Below are 25684 nucleotides of genomic sequence, written 5' to 3'. Positions count from 1 at the left end.
AAGCATTGAATTGAATTTATTGTCACGTATTATTAGTTCATTTGGGGAATGGTATTCATAAGGAAAGTTATTCTATTCAAATTAACTTCGTTGGAACCAACCAGCGAATACAGATCGGGAGCCAGTTCCACTGTCCTCATGCAGGACATCAACAGCGTGGTTATTCATGTGAAACTGTAAACATTTAGGCAGTCTTGCCTGGGGTCTGGTCATTATAGCTGAAAACAAAAATACGTTCCTAACATCACTTGGTTCAATATGGCAAATGCCAGTGAAATCAAGACTAAAGGGTAGTGCCCTTGAAGGCAGGTCATAACACTATCCACACTCTGGATTGAGGCTGCAGAAGGTGATGTAGCTCAGTAGAAGCTATGAATGGTGCCCTCCGTTTTTATGCCAGTTGCTCCTGTTCTCCAGTATCCTCCAAACATTGGGACAATCCTACAAGTCCAGTCATAACAGCAAACAATGGAAGTGCATCTACTGAATTAAGTTTCCCAGTCTTAAAACACACAAAAAAAAACCCAAATCTACCATGCTGCCTGAACTAAAATACCAATCAACCTGTAAGTACATTACATTTTTGAATATCCCATGATGTTACTGAGAATGGAGGGTTTGAGTTATAAAAATTAGGCTAGATGGATTGGCACTTTTTTCACTGGAGTGTAGGCGGTTGAGGGATGACCTTAGCGGCTTATAAAATCGTGAGGGGCATAAAGTGAATAGCAAAGGTCTTTTCTCTAGGATGAGGGAGTTCAAAGCTAAGGGGAATACATTTAAGTTGAGAGAAGAAAATCTTTAAAAAGACATTGTTGGAGAAATTAGCCCAATAAATTCGAGATTGCAAAGCACTGTTCGAAGTGAAATTAACAACAGTTTATTAGTACAGTAATGTCGCGGAAGAGAAATTGACTAAGCTGAAACAGCACAGTCTGTCCAGGTAGCTGAGAATTCTCATCCTCGAGCTAACGATGAAGCCAGGTTTTATAGGAATCTAGTACAATAAGGTTAATTAAAATGGGGAAAGATACAATGCTTTTGGAAATTAAGTAATCCAGTTACAATGATAATAATTGAAAAAGTTATCGGAAGAATGTCCTGATTGTCGATACAATGTACCATCCTGACGGTATCAATGAGTTCTTGATGGGAGCAGGAGATTCCAGCTTTCGCTGCAGGTAGGTGAGAATGTCTCTTTTAAAACAGTAAGGTGCTTCCATTGTTCCTGTCCTTGCGAACAAGGTCCTTAGGTGCCTCTCTGTCTGACCTGTCCTTTGTGTGGCTTTGGTATTGCTGTGTAATGAGACTGCCCTCGGGGCTTTGGAACAGCTGTGTTGACTGGGTATTGTTAGTGTGTTTTGCGAAGCGTATTCCCTTGTCCACGAGTGCTGGCTTGTTTAACTTGCCAGCCTGTTTGGTCACTGCTGGTCATTCTAGGTGTTTCTGGTATAGTTTTGCCAAGTTTGCTTTCCTATGCTCTGTGTGGGCCTACTATGGTTAGGCCGGGTGGCAGATCTTTTCCCACACGCATGAAGGGCAATTTTTTTTTAGTGTAGAGGGTGGTTCATGTGTGGAATGAAATGCCAGAGGAAGCAGTGGATACAAGTACAGCTTAAAAGATATACGGATAAGTACAGAGATAGAAAATCTTTGGAGGGATGTGAGCCAAAAGCCAGCAAATGGGACTAGTTTAGATTCTCTACAGCGTGAAACAGTCCCTTCGGCCCAACAAGTCCACACCAACCCTCCGAAGAGTAACCCACCCAGACCCATTTACCTCTGACTAATGCAACTCACACTATGGGCAACTTAGCATGGCCAATTCACCTGACCTGCACATCTTTAGTTTGGGAATATGGTCAGCATGGACTAGTTGAATTGAAGGGTCTGATTCCATGCTGTATGACTCTATTAAGAAGAAAGTCTTTCCTCTTAGGTTAATCACTTACTGTGCAAACTCCAATTATGCTAACAGTCTTGGGCACTAAATATTAAAGAAAATGGTCTAACAAGAGGAGCAGGATGCTAATTTGAACACTATTTCAACTGAGCGTAGATGTCCCCTTTTTAGAGAGACATAATTAATAAACAAACACATAAATACATATTGGAAATCTTGTCAATTGTATCTAGCCAATTGCTCACCAAGATTTTGGGAATGTTCAGTACAAACATGGTAAATATGAATATTAAACAGAACATACTGATAATTTGGCAGGTGTCACTTCACTGCCACTTAAGATGTTAACAATTTGTTTATTTAAATTGAATGATTGTTTTCATTTTTTCTGAAGTTGTTACTGTTAACTAAAAAGTATGATGCCTTTTAAAACTGTGTTTTAATGCCTGGTTGTGGTTAAAAAAAAATTGGGCAATAAACATGAACATAAATTTAATCATGGAAGTGTTTGTAAAGTTACTTTCCAGAAATGCATTTTTTAATAGTTTCTTGACAACTGCTTGTTCTCAAAGAGCTGTTTTGGGGTGAGGAAAATCTCAGCTCCAGCACAACAGATACTTCCTGCAGTCAGTAGTACTTCATAGTGTTTGTGGATAAATTTTATTTTTCAAACTTAAAAGTTACAAATGTCACACATACAGAATCACCATCTGCTTGAGTCTTCTATGCAAAGGCAGGTCCTTGTTGTTATTCAACAAATGACTACTAAAGTGCCAGAACGTTTACTATGGAGAAGGTGAGAAGCAGGACCCTAATCTAACTCAGCCAGAAAGGGGAACAAACCCCATCCTGTGCATTGTTGGTACTAATCTGACCTACGTCTCACCAGTTAATCAACTCAACTAACCAACATTCCACATGGGGAATCAACTTGTGCAAATATACTGCTGTGGGAAAAAAAAATCTTTAAAACCACTGGCATATTGCAGGAATACAATGATGGTTACCTGGGCAGTATTTTCTACATTCTTTGTAGAATTAATATCTTCAGTGTAATTATAAAAGTAAATTGTCAGATCATTATTCACAATGTGTGCTTCCAATTTTTCAAAAGCAATTTCCTAGCTGAGATTTAACAAAGTTAACAATGTTTATGTCATGCATTTGCCCTCAAAAGATGTCAGAAGTTCTTGAAGGTTTTAGTGCCTTCATGTCTCCGTGCCTTCCATACTTTCTGTTGTATAACTCAAATCAGAAAGAATTTCTTCTTGTCCCTCATGTTCAAATTGACTCCGTGAAATGTCATTTACCTGTTAAGAGAAACAAGTCCAGAGACTTATGTAAGCGTAATGCAAAATTGAATGCTGAAATTTAAATATTTCTCAGAGCAGCAGTAATTCCCTATCCCCGCTCCCTTCAGCTGATCAGTCAGTAGAATATCCATGTTGAACAGCACTTGGAGAAAGCACTAAGTACTGAGCCCTTGCAACCCTGCGTGCAGGACTTCAGTGTCCACAACTAAAAATGGCTCAGCAGCAGCACCATCACTGACCAAGCTGGTTGAATCCTAAAGATAGCTGCAAACGCGGCTCTGTAGCAGGTGGTGAGGGAATCAATTAAAAAAAACTTCCAAGGCAATGAACATCTCTAACAAGAGAGAATCTAGCCATCGTTCCTTGGAATTCACTTGCATTATCATGAGGGTTACCATTTACCAGAAATGGAACTGGATTAGCTATTTAGAGATAGCTATTTAGCTATTAGCTATGGAATTCTCTGCCCAAGGAAGCAGCAGAGGCAGCTTCATTCGATTAGATTAGATTACTTACAGTGTGGAAACAGGCCCTTCAGCCCAACAAGTCCACACCAACCCGCCGAAGCGCAACTCACCCAGACCCATTCCCCTACACTTAGCACTATGGGCAATTTAACATGGTCAATTCACCTAACCTGCACATTTTTGGATTGCGGGAGGAAACCAGACCACCCGGAAGAAACCCACGCAGACACGGGGAGAATGTGCAAACTCCACACAGAGAGTCGCCTGAGGCGGGAATTGAACCCGGGTCTCTGGCGCTGTGAGGCAGCAGTGCTAACCACTGTGCCACCGTGCTGCCCACTAAATGTATTCAAGGCACAGTTGGGTGGGTTTTTGCATGGTAGGGGAATTAAGGGTTATGGGGATAATGCAGGTAGGAAGAGTTGAGATAACGGATATAATCAGTCATGATCTTAATGAATAGCCGAGTAGGCTTGACAGACCAAATAGCATACCCCTATTTATATTACTATGAAACTACGAATATAGAATACAGAGCAGTTCAGATATTAGCAATCTATGTCAACCTCTCACTCCCAAGACCTTTCCACCATTTATAAGGCAGAAGTCTGGGGTATACTGAAACATTTCCTTTTTGCCTGGATGAATGCACCTCCACCAACATTCAAGGAGCTCCAGGACAAAGCACTGGGTTATCACCATATCCGCAAACATTCACTCTCTCCACCATGACACTCAGTACCATCCATAAGATGCACTGCAGAAATGCATCCAGATTCCTTAGACAGCACCTTACAAATGTATCATCATTGAGAAGGACAGCAATTACTTCTGAAGCCACTGTCTAAAAGTTCCACTCCAAGCGACGCATCATCCTGACGTACAAATAGATCATTATTCCTTCAGTGTCACTGGATCTAGAACTCCCTTCCTATTGCACTGTGGGTCCATCCACAGCCAATGGACTGCAACGGCTCAAGAAAGCAGCTCAACATCATTTCTCAAAGGCAACTGGCGATCAGAAATAAATTCTTGTCCAGCCAGTGACATCCACATGACATGCACGAATGAATTAATACATATAAAAGACATTTTATTGCATTGTGATAAAAAGGAAACATATTTTCCAATTTTCAAAGACATTTTCCAATCTTGATCTACCAGTGATTGTACCTGCAGTTGTGTTTGAAGTTCATCCTCTGTGAAACAGTCAGTTTCATTGTGTTGTGAACTCCATTGCAGAGACACCTTCCCATTGCCTACAAGAAACAGAAAGGAAGGGAAAGTTAAACCTACAGTTGCTAGAAAATAATAAACAGCATCTCAACATAGGATTCAATGAATGCAAGAAAATTAAGGACAAAATTAATTATTCCATCACTTTCATCCTGTCAAAGTCATGCCATCAGAAGTAACTCAAACAAGTATCAGTCAAAGAACTTATAGGAAATGATTCTCCAACCCCCAAAGAGAACTAGACTTGCTCTATGAGACCAGTGGGGGTTAATAATTTGCTCAAATTTCCACAAACCTCCTATCGCTCAAATTATTTTCCACTTAGAGAAATCGTCCTTTTAAATGCTTGCATCAAACCTGCATTTACTGCGGTTTTTAAAAAAAATGTTCATTTAAAGCTACCATTTATTGCTACTCAGAAGGTGATGGCAAGTTGTTTTCTTGAACCACTGCAATCCATGTGGTATAGGTAAGCTAAGTGCTTTTAGAACCATTTTATAAGATTCTGACCCAGCAACAGTGATATAACCCATAACAGTTTCAATTCAGGATGTTGGGGGACCACAGGGAACCTTCAAGTGGAGATATTCCGAAGATGGTTGCTTGTCATTCTAGTTAATAAAGGTCACAGTATTGGAGCTGCTGTCAAAAGGGGTGTGGTGAGTTGCTGCAGCTCACTTTGTAGATGTTATGCCATACTTTGAATTATGCACCAGTGGAGGGATAGAACTGAACAATGTGCTAACTGAGTGGGCTGCTTTGTCCTGGATGTTGAGTTTCTGAGTGTTGCTGCAATTGCACACATTCAGGCAAGTGGAGAGTAGTCCATCATACTCTCAACTTGTAGTTTATGAACAAGCTTTGAGGAGTCAAGAGATAATTAATTTGCCACAGAATTCCCAGGATAATGGTAAGGTCAGGGCGTTGAACATAGAGAATTCAGTATGCAAGTTCTGTTGAACCTCGAGGGGAGATGGTTAGATTCTTACCTGTTGGAGATGGCATTTCCTGGCAATTGTGTGCATGAATGGTACTGATTGGCTCAAGGCTGAATGCTGTTTTTCAGCATGGAATTCTACTGTAACATTTGTTTGCTTTTTGAAAGCAACAACCTTCAGTGCCATTTCAACATGGTGTGGCACGGTGGCTCAGTGGTTAGCACTGCTGCCTCACAGCACCAGGGAGCCAGGTTCAATTCCTGCCTTGGACAACTGTCTGTGTGGAGTTTGCACATCCTCCCCGTGGTTGCGGGGGTTTCCTCCAGGTGCTCCGGTTTCCTCCCACAATCCAAAGATGTGCAGGTTAGGTGAACTGGCCATGCTAAATTGCCCCTAGTGTTAGATGCATTAGTGGGGTAAATATGGGGAATGGGTCTGGGTGGGTTACTCTTTGGAGGGTCGGTGTGGACTTGTTGGGTCGAAGGACCTGTTTCCATGCTGTAGGGAATCTAATCTAAACATCTACATAAAAACAAGCAGACATAGATACAGGCAAAGAGAGACTGGATATTGCAAAGGCTTAGGGCTCTGATAATATTCCGGCAATAGTATTGAAGACCTGTGCTCCAGAACTTGCCACTCCCATAACCAAGTTCTTCTAGTACAGCTACAACACTGGCCTCTATCCAATAGTGTGGAAAATTGCCCAGGTATGCCCTATACATAATAAGTAGGACAAATCCAACCCGGCCAGTTACCACCCACATCAGTCTACTGTTGATCATCAGTTAAGTGATGTAAAGTGTCATCAACAGTGCATTCAAGTAGCACCTATTCAGTAACGCCCAGTTTAAGTTCCTCCAGAGCCAATTAGCTCCTGATCTTATTACAGCTTTGGGTCAAACATGGACAAAAGAGCTGAATTCCAAAGGTGAGGTGACAGTGACAACACTTGACATCAAGGCTGTATTTGACAAAGTGTGGCATCAAGGAACCCTAGCAAAATTGGAATCAATGGCATCACAAGGCAAACTCTGATGGCTGGAGTCACACATAACATACAGAAAGATGATCGTGATTGTTGGTGCTCAGTTATCTCAGCTCCAGGACAGCTCTGCAGGAGTTCATCAGGGTAGTGTCCTCGGCCCAACCATCTTCAGCTGCTTCAACAACAACCTTGCCTGCATTATAATTACAGGGAGTGGGGATGTTTACCTATGATTGCACAATGTTGAGCATTTGCGACTCCTCAGATACTGAAGCAGTCCACATTCAAATACCACAAGATCTCGACAACATCCAGGCTTGGGCTCACAAGTGGCAAATAAAGTTCGAGCCACACAAATGCAAGGTTATGACCATCACCAATAAGAGACAATCTAACCACTGTCCCTTGTCATTCAATGGTATTACTATCACTGAATTCCCCCACTATCTACATTGTGGAAGTTATCATTGACCAGAAACTCAACTGGATTCACGACATAAACAGTGACTACAAGAGCAGGTCAAAGGCTAGGAACACTGCAGCAAGTAACTGACCTCCTGACTCCCCAAAGCCTGTCCACCATATATAAGGCACAAGTCAGGAGTGTAATGGGATACTCCCCACTTGCCTGGATGAGTGCAGTTCCAACAACAGTCAAGAAGCTTGACACCATCCAGGACAATACAGCCCAACTGCAGTACATCCACAAACATCCACTCCCTCCACCACTGATGCTTAGTGGCAGCAGTGTGTATTATCTACATGATGCACTGCAGAAATTCAAAGATTCTCAGACAGCACTTTCCAAACTCACAACCACTTTCATAGAAGGACAAATGCAGCAGATATATGGGAACACCACCACATTCAAGTTTCCCATCAAGCCACATACCAGCCTGATCTGGAAATATATCGCCCTTCCTTCACTGTTGCTGGGTAAAAATCCTGGAATTCCCTCTCTAATGGCATTGTGGGTCAGCCCACAACAGGTGGCCTGCATCAGTTCAAGAAGGCAGCTCCCCACCACCACCTTCAAGGACACCCAGCGATGGGCAATAAATGTTAGTCAGCTAGCAACAACCATGTCCCACAAAATGAATAAATAAATTTTTTAAATGTTCAAAATTATCCCTAATCTTTCGTCTTGTAAAAATATGTCATAATAAGACCGGTTTTGTTCCTTTCCCAGGCCCCAGGATAATGAAGTTGCCAGTCTTTTATATTCTGAGTCACACCTTCAATGCAACCAAATCTACAAGGTTCTGAAATTTTATGGCAGAGTACCATTAATAACCCATTGCATTAAGTGCCTTGTTCTTGCAGATCCAGTCCCTGAACACCATCATATAGATAACACAGTAAGGTTGTGTAGTAAAATAACTGGTGTAGTTGAAAATAAAAGACAGTCTACCATAGGGAGTTCTGTTTGCTTAGTAAGGGTTATCAGGGTTCACTGATAGCAATATGTAAGCTTCGCCTTGAATGCCAAATCAAAAATGGTCTTCATGAATGATGTTCTTTTTCATACTTGAGTTAGTGATGCACAATTTCTACTATGCTTACAGAGGAGGATCAAGGCAAAAAGGGCCAAATGAAAATATTGATCAAAAGATGCTTAAAAATGTTTTATATGTGTAGAGAACAGTAGCATAATGGTTATATTATTACACTAATAGACAAATGGTCTGGGCTAAGGTAACTACTAATCAAAACTAACCCACAGGATTGTCTAATGGCCTTCAAGGAAGAAAATCTCATGTTCTTGGCTCATCTGAGACTCCAAACCCATAGACAGCAATGTGGTCGATACCACCTACCATCTGAAGTGGCCTGCAATGTACTCAATTCTTCCAAGAAGAAATGAATGACTATAAGTTGGTATGTAGGTACAACATGTGATTAGGAAGATAAAAGAATTGTTAGCAGTTCTTGCAAGGAGCATTCAGTATAGAGCAAGAAATTGAAGATCATGTGACACAGATACTGTTGAACCAGCAGGCCTGGGTTCAAGTCCCATCTGCTCCAGATAACATCTCTGAACAGATTAATTAGAAAATATCTAAATTCACAAATTGCTGCCACATCTGAATAACAGTTATGCCACCCATTTCATACTTCTTTTGTCATTCAGGGAGAAAACAAAAGCCTCCAAAAGGACAGAAAGGCACAAGATGGGTGTTGGGCAACTTGACATTTGGATCCTCACTCCTGATGAGGAGAGGATCCTAATGCATTGGGAGCTATTCGGGGAGGGTTCACTTGATTCATTTCTAGGTTGAAGGTTACCTTATGAGGGAAAGTTGAGCAGATTGAACCTATACTTAAGAGATTAAAGAATGAGAAGTGATCTTATCAGAACATACAAAAACCTGAGGAAATCTATAACTTAGGACACAGTTTAAAAATTAGGATCCTCCAGTTAAGACTGAGATGAATAGCTCCCCTGCCACCACCTCACTTTACAGAGTTCTAACTCAGGAATTCTCTTCCTCAGAGAGCAATGGAGGCTATATCATTGAATATCTTCAAGACTGAGTTAGATTTTTGTTTTGATCAACAAGGGAGGCAGGCAGGAACTTGGGAGCTGCAGCCACAGTTCAATCAGTCATGATCTTATTAAATGACAAAACAAGCTTATCGGGGTGAATAGCCGACTCCTTGTTAATTCTTGTGTTCACCAGAACAATTAGGAATAAGCAATAAATGCTGGCCTTGCCAGTGACGCCGACTTCCCATATAGGAATAAAATAAAAGTACAATCTATGGTAAATCATATTCTTAAGCACGTGGATTGCAAAGGTTTTCCAATTGTTTTGTTACTTCAGCTAGGCAGGTTGTAGGATAGATACCAGGGTTTTTCTGTGCTATTAGAACTCATCATGCCTACTGTATGACCCCAGTATCCTGGAATAGGGAGGGGAAAATCTTTATCAGTATTGAACAAGTCTGGGAAGAAGGGTATATGATTTAACCATATGATGCCTTCTCGGGTTAAATAAAATGCACAACTCAACATTTTTAGGCTCAGAAATGGAGAATAGACACTTAGCAGGGGAGGCCAGTTCTAAAACCACACACCAACCTGAAGTCAGCTCAAGAAAAAGGGAGGAGAAAAGAGCTTGAACGTTACATTTCTTTAATGAGTGCATCCATGAGTGTCTAGATACTTATTTGTTGTCTGACATCAAGCACATTGACGATGAAGTCGTCTGTGTTGATAATTGAGAAAAAGAAGTTCCTGAACAGGCATTTATTTTTGCCTTTATTGAACAACAGTTTCAAAGTCAACTTTTCCTCAATGTTGGTAGACTTTTTATCACTCAGTATTCCCCTGTTGCATGGAGACTCAAGCCATTTTGAATAAAATCTGTTCTGCACTGCTACTAATCACATAAACAAAAAGCTAATAATTTGGAAAAGTTACAGAAGTTTACCCAGGACAACAATGAAGATCTTCTGAAATGCATCTGATAAAGCTTTCTGTGTTGCAGCCTTTTGAGCCCTTCCAATTTTCAAGGTAAAATTGAGTGGATCTACAAGAGAATAAAAGATTAATAATGAGTGTTCAGATGATCAGGAATATTTGATTAACAATATATTGCTGCAGACATATTTGGAAGAACTCAAATAAATCCTCTCATGATCTGAAGTCCCAAAACATGTCATATCTCTGACCATTTTGGAAGAGTAATATTTTTTACAATTACATATAGTAAGATCACAGACAGCAAATAAAAGAACATACAGTGCTAGTTTCAAACTGTGCAGTGTATTAATCCAGATTAGTCCAGAAGGGAAACCATTCATAACCACACCCCGTTCCTTTATACCTTCAGCTTTCCAGATTTAGGGTGAGTATCAAAACAAAACTTCAAGCAATTCCTTAATAAAAGCAAAGATGCTATCATTACGGGGACCACTGGCAGGATTGCCACTTGCAACCAATTACTGATTTTCACAAGCAGGTGTGTTCTAAATTCTAGTTTCTATAAAATTAATTGAAAATTTTACTCTCATTGTAAGAGATACTTCAATGAACCGAATCATTTGCCACTGCATTCATTGTACACTTTCCATTGTAGTTTACACTGTGGTGTTAGCTTCTGAACTTTAAATTTAATTCCAACCCTCACAGATGTCTGTAAAAATTAAAAGAACTGCGTTAGCTGTAAATCAAAAACAATGACACAAGTCACTGGAAAAGCTCAGCAGGTCTGGCAACATCTGTGAAGAGAAATCAAAGTTAACGTTTTGGGTCCAGTGATCCTTGCTTAGAACAGATGTCCATACACTGCTAAATCTACTTGGATTCTCCTTGCATTACTAAATTAGCAGTAGTGCCTAAATCAACTTAACAATTTACATTTATATTGCACCATCAATGTAGTAAAAAGTTGTGACTGCTTCAAATGAGTTTGATACAGTCACACAAGATGGTATTAGGTCAAATAACTCAAAATTTATTCAAAGAAGTATGTTTTAAGAAGCAGGGTAGAGAGGAATAGGGACTCAGAGGGAATTTCAGAGATTAAGGGTCTAGACTGCTGAAGACACAGTGTCCGGTGGTGGAGCAATAAAAACATGTGCAGGACATCGAAACTGAAGAAGCACAAAGATCTCCACAGCCTGCAGAGGCGAGAACAGAGAAGGATATGAAAACAAAAATGAGAATGTTTAAAATCAAAGTGATACTGAACGATTAGCCAGGATTAGTTAGCAAGCACAAGGGCGAAAAGTGAAGATGGGCATAAGTGAAAGTTAGGATCCAGGCAGAATTTGTTTACAGCATTAACTATAAGCATAATTCCAGAAATGTATCAATGACATCCAAAGCATCTTCCTTTAGAACCATTTAATATTACATTTCTGTTGCACTTTTCAAACACTTCAAACATTATTGCAGAATATCTATCAGTCTGCTTCTATTATTCATTTTTAGCATTAGTGGTGGTTTTGCTTAAAGCATGGGGTGGGTACAGTTCATATAGCAAGAACAATGTTTGTGGAACTGAATCTGCTGGAAACTCTTTTGCCACGAATCAAATCACAAAAAGTCTCGTAAGTAAGATCCACTCTTAATACACTTTTTGCCCCCAGTTCTTCCTGGGTTTGTGATTAATGACCACAGCATAATTCCTGATATGCCAATTATCTTTCTGCAAAGCTGAACCATTAAACAGTACCCAAAAATAAATCTAACAAATAAAGGTAATCCTGGTACTTCTCTATATCCCAGTCACAGCTAAAATTAAAACACAGATTAAATATTTATTCATATATTTAGTATTTAATTACCCTATTCATGAGTTAAGATGCTGAAATCAAAATCAAATCTTCATTTTAAATGCATGTCCTGATCCCGAATGGTGTTTTCATAACCAAGAACTTCTGCCCCCTAGCACCAGACCTGAAATCATTCCACATCCTTTGTTTCTGCAATTCTCGGGGCAACTAACTCTACACTCATGTTTCCTCCCATCATGCATCGATCCTTACTTTAGATCACAATCTGTTCTTATGCCCTTCACTCACTCATTAATCTTTACTGTTTACAGTTTTCTTTTCTATTTCTTGCATTATCACTCCCACAGCTGTATTTTAGCCACTATACTTGTCAGGGGTTTCCTGGCTACAATCCTCTGATTACGTTGATATCTAGTGTTTTGGCTAGCTGTATTTCGTGTTATTTATGTTGTTGCCATTGGAGATATTGTCAATTAAAACCCTCTTTATAGCAAGATTATGTTAAGAAAGGGTGAAAGACTGAAAGAGAGAGAGATTGAATAGACTGAAATATTAGCATGGTAACAGGAGCAGGAATTGGAGGAAGGCGAAGAAAGGTCGAAAGCTCATTGTCAAATTTCACACATAACCAGTTGAGCAGCACAGGTATGATTCAGTTAACCTGAAAACCTACAGCATAAAGGTTAATTTAGTTTCACCAAGTGCAGCAACTAATGACATTTACCACATACATAAGGCTTGGGAAGAGTATTAACAGAAAAGAATGTCAATTATTTGGCTAAAATATACACATTCAGGATCTTGACCAAAACCCATGACAATGAGATGCACCTCAGCTGGTCCATTGTACACACAATTTGGATGAGGCTGTTTTTATATTTTCTTGCAGTAGAAAAAAAACTTGCTTTTCTCTTTGAAGTTCCAGTACAAATTTGAAGGAAGATGTATACATTATATATAATCGCCTGTAAAGGTTAACTGCATTTTAAGTAATTTAGCAATGTGCAGAAATAGCGTTTTGTAAGCCCACAATGGTAATAAAATATAATCATCATAGTATTAAAGTAAGCTCCTGTATGTTTTAAAGGATTTATATTCAAAGGTTAACAGCAACCAGATTTTGTGTTTTTCTCACTATGAATGGAAATTCCTGTTTACCTCAGTTTGAAATATCTTTTTATTCCAAGTCAGGAGGTTAAGTTAAGATTCTATCCCAAAGTACAAATTTAAAATAGACATTGAGAAAAGACTCTATTGCTGAAATTATCCTTATAGACAGATGGTACACAATGATAGTATTGTGGAATGGTAGCAGTGATATATTGACTAATATCACTCTTGATAATACCAGTAAAAAGATATTTGTTTAGAGCTTAAAATGCAAGTTCCTATATATTTCTCACCTGTTACATCTTGGTCAAATTCTTCAGAAATCCCAATACCTTTACAACACATGCCATAATTTATCAATTTTATTTCCATCATGCAAATATACTTTATGCTTTTTGTCTCCAGCTGCACTAGTTCCTGGGTATTTTCTTCACATCCATCTGAATTAGAAATATTCTGGAGCTACATATTAAAAACAGAGGTTGCAAGTAAGACAATGAATCAAGAACTAGAACACAGACACCCATTAGCATTTACAACTTGTACAGGAATTGGTGCTTCACAAAGCAAATTGGCAAAGATAGGTTGGAAAATGAGTTCATGGAAGAGCTCAAGATGGTTTCCCAGAATATACCAATCAAGACACACATTTCAGATTTTGCATTCTGTAATGTGGTACAGTTAAATTAGTAATCACACAGTAAAGTAACCTATAAACCAGAGTCACCTTACTGATAGAATTCATTTAGAAGTGCATGTAGATTTAGTCATATTCAATTTCAGTGTCATGCTTATATCTAAATGAACGCTTACTTTGGGAAGCAAATTACATAGGCATAAACCTTCGAGGAGAAAGTGAGGACTGCAGATGCTGGAGATCAGAGCTTAAAATGTGTTGCTGGAAAAGCGCAGCAGGTCAGGCAGCATCCAAAGAATATGAGAATTGACGTTTCGGGCATAAGCCCTTCTTCAGGAATGAGGAAAGGTGTGTCCAGCAGGCTAAGATAAAAGGAGGGACTTGGAGGAGGGGCATTGGAAATGCGATAGGTGGAAGGAGGTAAAGGTGAGGGTGATAGGCCGGAGTGGGGTGGGGGGCGGAGAGGTCAGGAAGAAGATTGCAGGTTAGGAAGGCGGTGCTGAGTTCGAGGGATTTGACTGAGACAAGGTGGGGGGAGGGGAAATGAGGAAACTGGAGAAATCAGAGTTCATCCCTTGTGGTTGGAGGGTTCCTAGGCGGAAGATGAGGCGCTCTTCCTCCAACCGTTGTGTTGCTATGGTCTGGCAATGGAGGAGTCCAAGGACCTGCATGTCCTTGGTGGAGTGGGAGGGGGAGTTGAAGTGTTGAGCCACGGGGTGGTTGGGTTGGTTGGTCCGGGTGTCCCAGAGGTGTTCACACCTGCACCTCCACACACATCATTTATTGCATCCGCTGCACCCGATGTGGCCTCCTCTATATGAGGGAGACAGGCCGCCTACTTGCGGAACGTTTCAGAGAACACCGTTGGGATATCTGGTCAGCGTGGACGGGTTGGACCGAAGGGTCTGTTTCCATGCTGTACATCTCTGACTCTATGTAGGTATGGTGTTCCAACTAGTGGGAGCTTTGGCTTCAAATGCAGCCTTAAAATAGGCTTATTGTGTCACACATAAAGTATAATAGTGAGCCTGAGGCTTTGGAACAATGTGAAATCAGCAAAGGATGTTCAAAAATTTGTTTTAAAAAGGCGAAATAAAGTCACACAAGTGCAAAATAGCAAGAAATATCAAAACAGATTGCAAGTTCTCACAAGTAAGCAAAATGGAAGCAAAAGTAAACCTGCTCCCAGACAAGCTGACAAGAAAGAAATCATAGGGGGAAGATAGGAAAATGACAGACACCAACCAAGTATTTGGTACCTAAATTCACATCCAAAAAATATGCTCAAAATGACCAAGAATCAAAGGGTGCATTACAATAAGGAAGTTAAAATACTTAAATCAGCATGGAAAACTATAGGGACAAAAGGGACACAAATCACTGGACCCAAGAGGCTACTTTCTAACCTTATAATAGAGGTGCCTTCAGAGAGGTTGGATGCATTGGTTGTGATTTTATAAAATTCCTTACATTGTAGAAGGGTCCTAACAGAGGGAAAACTAGCAAATATTGCAATACTATTCAACAAAGTAGGACAAGATAAAAACAAACAAACTCATGAATTAGGTGGAATAAGCCACTCAACCAAGATCATGACTGATTTGTTTACTCCATATTCCCCTCTATCCTAATAATCTTTCAACTCTTGTTCATCAAGAACTCACCTCTGCCTCACTGCTCTTTGAGGAAGCTCATTCTAATGGTTCATGACCATCTGAAATAATTTTTTTGTATATTTTAAATTAGTGAGCCCTTATTTTTAAACAGTGACTCAGTTCTAGATTCTCTGACAAAAAGAAACATCTTTCCACATCCACCCTGTCATGATCCCTGAGGATCCAAATGTTTCAATCAAGGTGCCTCTTACTCTTCCATACTCCAGCTGATACAAGCCTACCTTGTCCAACATTTACTTAAGACAACCACATCCATTCCAATCATTAGCCTGGTAGACCTCTTAACTGCTTCCTTACATTTAAATCCTTCTTTAAATAGGTGACCAATACAATATGCATTTCTCCAAATGTGACCCGAACAATGCCTGTATGACTGAAGTCTAACTTTACTAAATTTCTAGTCAGTTCCCTCACAATAAATTAACTAGGTTAAAAATCACACGTCACCAGGTTATAGTCCAACCGTTTTTTTTTTTAAGTACAAGCTTTCGGAGCGCTGCTCCTTTGTCCAGTAGCTACCTGTACTTAAAAAAAAAACGGTTGGACTATAACCTGGTGACGTGTGATTTTTAACCTAGTTAATTTATGATGTGGAAGTGCTGGTGTTAGACTGAGGTGGACAAATTTAAAAATCACACAACACAAGGTTACAGTCCAACAGGTTTATTTCAAAGTACAAGCTTTCGGAGCGCTGCTCCTTTGTCCAGTAGCTACCTGTACTTTGAAATAAACCTGTTGGACTGTAACCTTGTGTTGTGTGATTTTTAAATTTGTCCACCTCAGTCTAACACCAGCACTTCCACATCATAAATTAACTAGGGCCATTTTCTTACACTAACTTTGCACATTTTACTGCATGCTGGTGGTAAGGGGAAAATAGCTACTTAATAGTCCCATGAGCAGTGCAAATGTGAAAGTCCCTTTTTCTATCTTATAATCAAATACTTTCAACCTGGTTTATTTCCAACATTTGCAGCTGCAGCACGATAAGAGGTTCCTCATTCTGCGTCATCAGCTCTGGGGCAGTTTCTTTCTAATCTGGTGACACATTGCTGATCATGTGCTAATTGCATGAATGGTAAACTAAGATACAAGATGATAGCCCATATACATAAAAGCACCTCACATAAAATTGGAAGATACCCGAGTGCTTTATGCTTAGGCTTAATCCTTTGGCCCAAAAAAGGAGAAAAATAGATGTTTAAGGCAGCAGGAAAGTATAGTCAGAGAAAAACTGTCAGCAGGAGGCTTAAAGCATGGATGGAAGCAGAAGCAAATTTAACTATATAGAAAATTACAGGTTGGAAAGCTTAGTGATCGAAGGAACAATGGCCAACGGCGGAAGGACATGACAAATAATCTGGGTTTGGAGTAGAAAGAACACATGGAAATATCGTTACAGGAGACGTGAAAATAGAGAGAGGCAAGGCTCTGGGTAGATTTAAATGAAAGAGCAGAACTTGATGTTGATACTGTTCACAATGGAACAGGTGAACAGCAAGATTCATGTGTAGCAATAAATAAGTTTTCAAATATGGTTTCTAATTTAAAAAGAATGGAGGTAGCAAGAACAGCATAATAATTTCAGCCTCAAGAAGAAAAAAAAACTTAGATTCCCTACAGCGTAGAAACAGGCAATTTCGCCCAACAAGTCCACACCGACCCTCCGATGAGTAACCCACCCAGACCCATTTCCCTCTGACGAATGCAACTAACACTATGGGCAATTTAGCATGGCCAATTCACCTAACCTGCACATCTTTGGACTGTGCGAGGAAACCGGAGCACCCGGAGGAAACCCACGCAGCCACGGGAGAATGTGCAAACTCCACACAGACAGTCGCCAGAGACTGGAATCGAACGCTGGTCGCTAACTACTAAGTCACCACGCCGTAGATGTGTTTTTCAATTATGGTTGCAAAAGCGGGCACTTCAAGCAAGAAAGAAACTAATTTTAGTGTCTGCTAGAAAAATGTGCTGGATGCTGGAGAAATTAAGCTCAAGTATGTATAGTTTGCAAGTTTCTGACACTGGGCTCAGGGTATAGATAGCTGGAAAAGATTACTGTGGTCTTCACCTAATCCAAACTGGAGAAAATAATAAGTTATTCAGGTCTTATTCTTGAACAAGCTGGTGAATACAGTTCCAACTTCCACAAAGTCATAGAAAGAAATAAAGGGGGGGAAATTAAATATCAATATACATTTGGAAAGCAATCTCATTCTTCCAAATGTCAACAAAATACATGCAAATAATGAATTAGAGTTCCATCAAAGGACTTATACACTTAATGGTAAGGTCCTGTGGAGTGTTGCTGAACAAAGAGACTAGGGAGTGCAGGTTCTTAGTTCCTTGAAACTGGAGTCCCAGATAGACAGGATAGTGAAAAAGGTATATGGTATTCTTTCCTTTATTGGTCAGTGCATTGAATATAGGAATTGGGAGGTCATATTGAGGTTGTACAGGACATTGGTTAGGCCACTTTTGGAATATTGCATTCAATTCTGGTCTCCCTTGAAGGATGTTGCTGAACTTGAAAGGGTTCAGAAAAGAGTTACAAAGATGTTGCCAGTGTTGGAAGGTTTGAGCTATTGGGAGAGGTTGAATAGGCTGGGGCTGTTTTCCCTGGAGCATTGCAAGCTAAGGCGTGACTTTAAAGAAGTTTACAAAATCATGGGGGGACATTGATAGGGTGAATAGCCAAAGTCTTTTCCTCAGGGTAGCAGAATCCAAAATTAGAGGGTACAGGTTTAAAGTGAGAGGGGAAAAATTTTAAAAAGGGACCTAAGAGGCAACATTTTCACACAGAGAGTGGTGCATGTATGGAATGAACTTCCCCGAGGATGTGGTGGAGGCTGGTACAATTACAACATTTAACAGGTATCTGGATGGGTACATGAATAAGAAAGGCTTAGAGGGATATGGACAAAATGCTGGCAACTGGGACTAGATTGATTTAGGATACCTCGTCAGCATGGACAAGTAGGACCGAAGGATCTGTTTCCATGCTGTACACCGCTATAACTATAGTGGTAATGCACCAATATGCAATGCCCCAGATGAAAAATGGAGGAGAATTTTCAGCATAAAGAAGCGTTCAATGTGATTCAAAGCAGTGGAGAAGTAATGGAACATGAAAAAGTGATCTACAATCAGTCACAGAGGATATCCTGGGAACTTTGACCAGCAAAGTTACTGGTTTATTTAGGACAAAAGATTGATTGAAGTAATAAGTATGAATAGGAGTTAATAATGCAGTCCAGGATGCCAGGCAGGTCAGGTTGTAGCATGATAGCAGAGAGCAGACAGGTTGAGGACTGGAGATGGAACTGAAATTGTAAAATAAAAGTGTTTGCAAAGGTGGAAGCTGGAAGTTGGATAAAGAACAGAGACAAGCAATTGCCCCAGTTTTGGGCAAAAAGACACACCTTCAGAGTGGTATAAATTGACAATGGAAGGAACATATGGTAGATGATGCAAGGAGACAGTCAGCTATGGACAAGAAGAATTTAAGTTATTGCTTTCTCCGGAATGATTTTACATTGAAAAGAGGATTACTGTGTAAATAAGACAACAGAGGAGCATAAATCATGTTTGGAATTTTTACCATGTATGCTTGAGTGGAGGCAGAAAGGAAGCTCAGTAATTAAAGGTTCCAATTCAAGAACAAGACATACTCAATGTTAAACTCAGTGTGGCTGATAATAACTGTGTAAGTTTAGGTGAAGGGCAAGCAACTACAGTGAGTAAAGTCATTTATGAAGTATCGTAGTGGAAATTTGCACTACAGCATAAAAATGGGCTGAAGTTTTTGAATGCCTATTTTCTACTTACTGCAATTATGCGACTGCACCATCCATTAAAACCAAGGTAGTAATTGGCCAATTCCTGGCATTTGATGCTATTTAGAGGAAGTTGGTTCTCTTGTGAAGTTTTCATAGACTGTCGCTTTGTGCACATTTGAACCTATATAAAAAGGAAAGAAACAAATTTAGAAATGATACCTACTAAGAAGCAATACATTTAATAAGGAATTCGGACAAAATGCAAGCTGGATACCTCAATGTGAACCAGGAGTTTTGAAGGGAAAATGGTATAAAGTCTAATGTTTTTACTGATTTCATGCTGGATGATGGATTGAATTACAATTAATCAATTGCAACCACATACAACTTTACAGTCTCCAAGCAAGACTGCCAGCAGATTCTAAAATAATCTTCATCTTCGCTTAGTCCCAGACTGTGCATCTAAGTTGTATGAGTTTCAGGACATCTATTTAGTTTGTGTTACAGCAAAAGTAGGTCTGATGTCAAACATCCAAGGAGCAGGAAAATCGACGTTTCATGCAAAAGCCCTTCCTGCTCCTCGGATGCTGCCTGACCTGCTGTGCTTTTCCAGCACTACGCTCTTGACTCTGATCTCCAGCATCTGCAGTACTCACTTTTGCCTTGATGTCAAACTTGCCTGTCTGGGCAGAACAGCACTATTTCATATCAGTACAGCCACAAGTTCAGCTTTCAAAAGAGGTTTAACAGCCTCATATTGACATCAGATTTTAATGCTAATATCAGGCTTTTAGTAATTGAGTATGACTTGGTAATGCTTATATGTGAAATGTTACTCAAGGAAAAAAGGACTGAAATTAAGGGTAACATATCTATAAATTCTTGCTGCACATAAGAACTTAATCAATTACCCATAGCATGTCACACAGCAGTTAAAACCAAATGTGGTGGTTCAAGGGAAAATGAAATAATGGAGCCACACAATGCAATCCAAATTTTAAAGTTGCATATTTTGTGTCTGTGTGTGTGTGTGTATGTTGCCATTATCAAAATACACGGTGTAATACCCAACATGAAGTTTCACCATGTAATCTGTTATGGATCAAACTAATTATCACCCCCAGCAACTACCTCAGTTCCACAAAAGCATCTGATGTCAGTTAAGTGCCTAGCAGGATACCTGCAGTGTTGACTGGTCCAGTGTTTACAAAGCAGAACTTTTATAATAGACCAAAGGCCACAACTGATTTGAATTTAGTTCAAAATCCAGTTCCAGTTTTCTGAAGAATAGTTTTAACCTAGCAGAAGGGCTTTAGTGTGTAGTCATCAAGCTGAGAAGTTTGTGTAGAAATTCTCCAGTTATCAGAACTGAAAAGAATTTAGGTCATCAAATCTGTAAAGAGGTCTCTTGGCCATAAAACCTGGTAAGAGATGGCAAGTAAGAAGTTAAAAAGAGTTAAGATAGGAGTGACATTTTACTGTAAAGGATATTGATGGGAAATAGGTTGAAAACATGGTTTGCTGTTTATATTAATATTTTTATGAACTGACTTTTTTTGTCTTTTGTGCAATAAACTTGTGTTATTTTGATAAGAACATTTTTAGTCCGGTGTTCAGTGATATGCATGTGTGTCAATGGACAATGGTTAAAGTTTCTGTTGTTGGAGATGATTATTGACTGCCATTTTTATGGCATTAATATTACTTAACTCAGTTCAGTCTTGGCCTAGATATTGTCCAGGACTTGCTGCATTTGGACACAGACTGAACTGCATGCATTTATAGCTCATACACTTAAGATGGGGGAGATACTAAATGAATATTTTGCATCAGTATTTACTGCAAAGGATATGAAAGATAGAGAGAATGTGGGAAAATAAATAATGCCATCTTGACAAATGTCCATATTACAGAGGTGGTGTGCTAGATGTCTTAAAACGCATAAAGGTGGATCAATCCCCAAGACCTGATTAGGTGTAGCTTAGAACTCTATGGGAAGCAAGGGAAGCGATTGCCAGGCCCTGCTGAGATATTTATATCATCGATAGCCACATGTGAGGTTCTGGAAGACTGGAGATTGGCTAACATGGTGCCCCTATTTAAGAAAGGTGGTCAGGAAAAGCCAGGGAGCCATAGACCAGTAAGCCTGACATCAGTGGTGGGCAAGTTGTTGGAGGTAGTCCTAAGAGACAGGATTTACAAGTATTTGGAAAGACAAGGACTAATCAGGGATAGTCAACATGGCTCTGTGCATGGGAAATCACATCTCACAAACTTGATTGAGTTCTTTAAAGGAGTAATGACGAAGACTGATGAGGGCAGAGCGATGGACATGATCTATGTGGACTTCAGTAAGACGTTCAACAAGATTCCTCATGGTAGACTGGTTGGCAAGGTTAGATCACATGGAACACAGGAAGAACTAGCCGTTCGGATATAGAACTGGCTTGAAAGTAGAAGACAGAGGGTGGTGGTGGACAGTTGCTTTTCAGACTGGATGCCTAGGACCAGCGGTATGCAGCAAGGATTCGTGCTGGGTCCACAGCTTTTTGTCATTTATTTTAATGATTTGGATGTGAACATAGGAGATATAGTTAGTAAGTTTGCAGATGACACCAAAATTGGAGGTGTACTGGACAACAAACGTGGTTACCTCAGAGTACAATGGGACCTTGATTAGATGGACCATTGGGCCAAGGAGTGGCAGATGGAGTTTAATTTAGAAAATATGAGGTGCTGCCGTTTGGAATGGCAAATCAGGGCAGGACCTATACATATGGTCCTGGGGAGTGCTGCTGAACAAAAAGAGCTTGAAGTGCAGGTTCACAATTCCTTGAAAGTGGAGTCCCAGGCAGACAGGATAGTTAAGGCAACGTTTGGTATGCTTGCCTTTATTAGTCAGTGCATTGAGTATAGAAGTTGGAAAGTCCTATTGTGGCTGGAGAGGATGTTGGTTAGGTCACTTTTGGAATACAGTGTGCATTTCTGGTTTCCATGCTATACGAAGGATGTTGTGAAATTTGAAAGGGTTCAGAAAAGATTTACAAGGATGTTGCCAGGGTTGGGGGGGCTTGAGTTATATGGTGAGGCAGAATAGGCTGGGGCGATTTTCCCCGGAGCGTTGGAGGGGCATGCTTAAGGTAACAGCCAACGTCTTTTCATCATGGTGGGCGAATCCAAAACTAGACGGCAGAGGTTTAAGATGAGATGGGAATGGTTTAAAAAAGGACCTAAGGAGCAATATTTTCAAGTAGAGGGTGATACTTTTATGGAATGAGTTGCCAGAGAAAGTGGTGAAGGCTGGTACAATTACAATTTTTAAAAGGCATCTGGATGGGTAGATGAATAGGAGGGGTTTAAGAGGGATGTGGACAAAATGCTGGCAAATGCGATTAGATTTGGTAAGCATGAATGAGTTGGACCGAAGGCTCTGTTTCCATGCTGTACAGCACTGTGATTCTGTATACATAATTAAAAATGCCTTGCCTTCAATTCCACATTCAGACCTGCCATTGAAACTTGATTGGACATAACTTAAAGCATTTTGCATGGTTGATTTTTAAAAGTTGTTTCGTCAAATAACAGTCACAATTAATGGAATCAGAATTAATTGAAGTGGAAATCATGCAAAATCAGTTGGATGAGGGAAGAGTAATAGAAACTTTGGCTGCATTCAGAGGTCCATGGTCAAAGTTAACAAAGATATAATTCTTGTAAAATCCATGCTATTTCAAATTAGTTCTTACCTTCAAAGGAATTCTTTGGAATAAACACTTCTTATTTGAGTCACTTTGTGCTTTGGCAGCACTGAATGCTGAATAGAATTTGACAATAGCATAATAACCTGGTTCAGCTACAGCAGCATTCCTGCAAACCCGCACGGAGTACAGGAGTCCAAAATCAGAAAACGCTCTGAAAATGCAGTCCTGTGAACACAGGAAAGGCCAAAGGCCACAGGAATAATCCTCATTTTCCACTCCCTTAAGTGGTGAATATTCTCCCTCTCCTCTTTTCACTATTTTTGCCATCACAAGGCTATTTTTCCCTTTTGCCTCCCCTCAACACACACACACACAAAGAAAGGGTTGATTACACATTCCCAACCTGGTCCCTCAACACTCACTCTCTTCGTACTTCCTTAGCACCACTTCCTTACACCATCCATCTTCCACGTACCTCCCACTCTCTCCTTCCTATCTCTCTCAACACCTCATCAAATGCTCCTTCCCAACCCTGACCTCTGCCCTATTTGTTCCCCTCACCATCTAGCCTGTGACACCACAGCCCCTCCCCATCTCATCACGAGCTTCCCTCCCTTTTCCCTCCCCCCCAGCAACTCCTTCTCCCCCACCTCCACCCATCTTCCCATTCAGAAGCTCTGCTACCCAGCTCGTTCTCTATGCTACCTCCCCATCCTCTATACCACCCCTTCCCCCTACTCCCACTCCCCTCACCATCTCCATCCCCATTCCCTCCACCATCTCCATCTCCAACCTGAACCACCCTTCTCCATCCCCAAACCACCTCCATCCACAACTCTCCCCTCCACCCCCAACATTCCCATCCCCCCCAACAGCCACCCCACCACTCCAGTCCCCCCACCACCCGTCCCCCCAACAAACCCCCACCCCCCAAACAAGCCTCCATCCCCCCAACAAACTCCCATCCCCCCAACAAACTCCCATCCCAACAACTCCCACCACCTCCATTCCCCCAACACCCCACCACCACCTCCATTCCCCCAACACCCCACCACCACTTCCATTCCCCCAACACCCCACCACCACCTCCATTCCCCCAACACCCCACCTCCACCTCCATTCCCCCAACACCCCACCTCCATCCCCAACTCTCCCCACCACCTCCATCCCCAACTCTCCCCACCACCTCCATCCCCAACACACACCCCCCACCACCTTCATCCCCAACATCCCACCCTCTTCATCCCCAAACCCCCTTCATCCCCAAACCCCCTTCATCTACATCCGGCACTCACATAAATTTCAGCCTCGGACTCTCTGGGGAGAATGTTACAGACAAAAAGAGTTTTATTATTTGCAGTCGGGATTTTAAACTCTACAATTTCAGCCTGAGCAGGACTCCCGCCAAAAGCAGCCATTATCCCCCGCCTTAACCAGACAAGGCGGCCTGTCAATCAGACCCGTCTCCATGGTGACCGCTGGCTCCGGATTGGTCTTTAGGATAAGCCACGCCCCCACCCTTTCCCCGGAGTCTCCGCCTCCTGACCAGCCTGGAGCTGCTGACAGTTCATTCATTCATTCATTCAACAGTCTGCAAGCAGGGTCTGAACGACCATGAGCTAACTGACTGTGCTCAGTGCCAAAACAATTCAATAATTCAAAGCACTTCAACAACTTTACACCAAAATAACATGACAATGTCCTCAAAACACATCTGGTTCACAAACAGCCTCTCAATATCTGCCTGGTGCTGGAAGAGCACAGCAGTTCAGGCAGCATCCAAGGAGCTTCGAAATCGACTTTTCGGGCAAAAGCCCATTCCTGATGAAGGGCTTTTGCCCGAAACGTCGATTTCGAAGCTCCTTGGATGCTGCCTGAACTGCTGTGCTCTTTCAGCACCACTAATCCAGAATCTGGTTTCCAGCATCTGCAGTCATTGTTTTTATCTCTCAATATCTGCCGTCTATGCCCAAATTGGACTCTGTGAGTCCAGACTAAGCACAATGTTAGAAACAAAACACAAAATTTACAGGAAAAACTCAGCAGGTCTGGCAGCATCTATGGAGAGAAAGCAGAATTATTGTTTTGGGTCCAGTGACGCTTCTTCGGAACAATGTCATTAACTCTAAACTACCCTCTGAAATGTCCTAACTGGCCACTGAGCTGCATTCAAGAAGGTTGCTCATTATCAGCTTCTCAACAGCCAACAGAGAAAAACAAAACAATGAATGTCCAAATCCCATTAATTAATAAATTATCTGGGTAATCCAAGATGGAGGACAGGAACAATTTCTGGCTGTAACAGCTGGTCCTTTTTTGGGGGGGAAGGGGGTTTAGGTGCTGGAATTCCAGGAGGAGCAATTACTACATTGTTTTGGAACTTTGGGGGAAAAAAGTCAAAACAACAGCAGTTTTAAAAGGGAGAAGATCAGACAAAGGAAGCACATGGTGAGGTCAGTGCATGAGAGAGAGGGAGAAAGAAAGAAACTGACACAAGTGGTGAAGCCTGGTACAATTGCAACATTCAAGAGGCATTTGGATGGGTATATGAATAGGAAGGGTTTGGAGGGATATGGGCCAGGTGTTGGCAGGTGGGACTAGATTGGGTTGGGATATCTGGTCGGCATGGACAGGTTGGACCGAAGGGTTTGTTTCCATGCTGTACATCTCTATGACTCTATGACGG

The 25684-nt window shown here is 40.9% G+C and overlaps 1 protein-coding gene across 1 annotated transcript; it reads right to left on the bottom strand.

Moving 5' to 3' along the window:
* Nucleotides 1-2544: 2544 nt before the first annotated feature.
* rdm1 (RAD52 motif containing 1) lies at nt 2545-24416 on the bottom strand. Its single transcript, XM_043675256.2, has 7 exons — nt 24294-24416; nt 23044-23223; nt 19347-19478; nt 13493-13661; nt 10280-10378; nt 4857-4942; nt 2545-3213 (listed from the first exon to the last, which is right to left on the bottom strand). Exons 1-7 carry the CDS (start codon nt 24414-24416, stop codon nt 3112-3114), a joined length of 891 nt encoding a protein of 296 aa, XP_043531191.2. The 3' UTR covers nt 2545-3111.
* Nucleotides 24417-25684: the final 1268 nt, after the last annotated feature.

The sequence above is a fragment of the Chiloscyllium plagiosum genome, unplaced genomic scaffold, assembly GCF_037043375.1.
Source record: "Chiloscyllium plagiosum isolate Xiang-an unplaced genomic scaffold, Cpla_swu_hap1 HiC_scaffold_32, whole genome shotgun sequence".
In the NCBI taxonomy this organism is placed as follows: Eukaryota; Metazoa; Chordata; class Chondrichthyes; order Orectolobiformes; family Hemiscylliidae; genus Chiloscyllium; species Chiloscyllium plagiosum.
Note: the sequence above shows the minus strand (reverse complement) of the source record. Positions and strands in the feature narration are given on the sequence as shown.

Bases quoted from the DNA above. Each gene is read 5' to 3' on its own strand.
- rdm1 (XM_043675256.2), bottom strand. From the start codon at position 24,416: ATGGCTGCTTTTGGCGGGAGTCCTGCTCAGGCTGAAATTGTAGAGTTT. The intron at 13,662-19,346 runs GTAAGTAGAAAA...TTTAATATGTAG, and splicing joins GGTGCAGTCGCATAATTGCA to CTCCAGAATATTTCTAATTC. The intron at 4,943-10,279 runs GTAAACTTCTGT...TGTTTCTTGTAG, and splicing joins GATCTTCATTGTTGTCCTGG to GCAATGGGAAGGTGTCTCTG.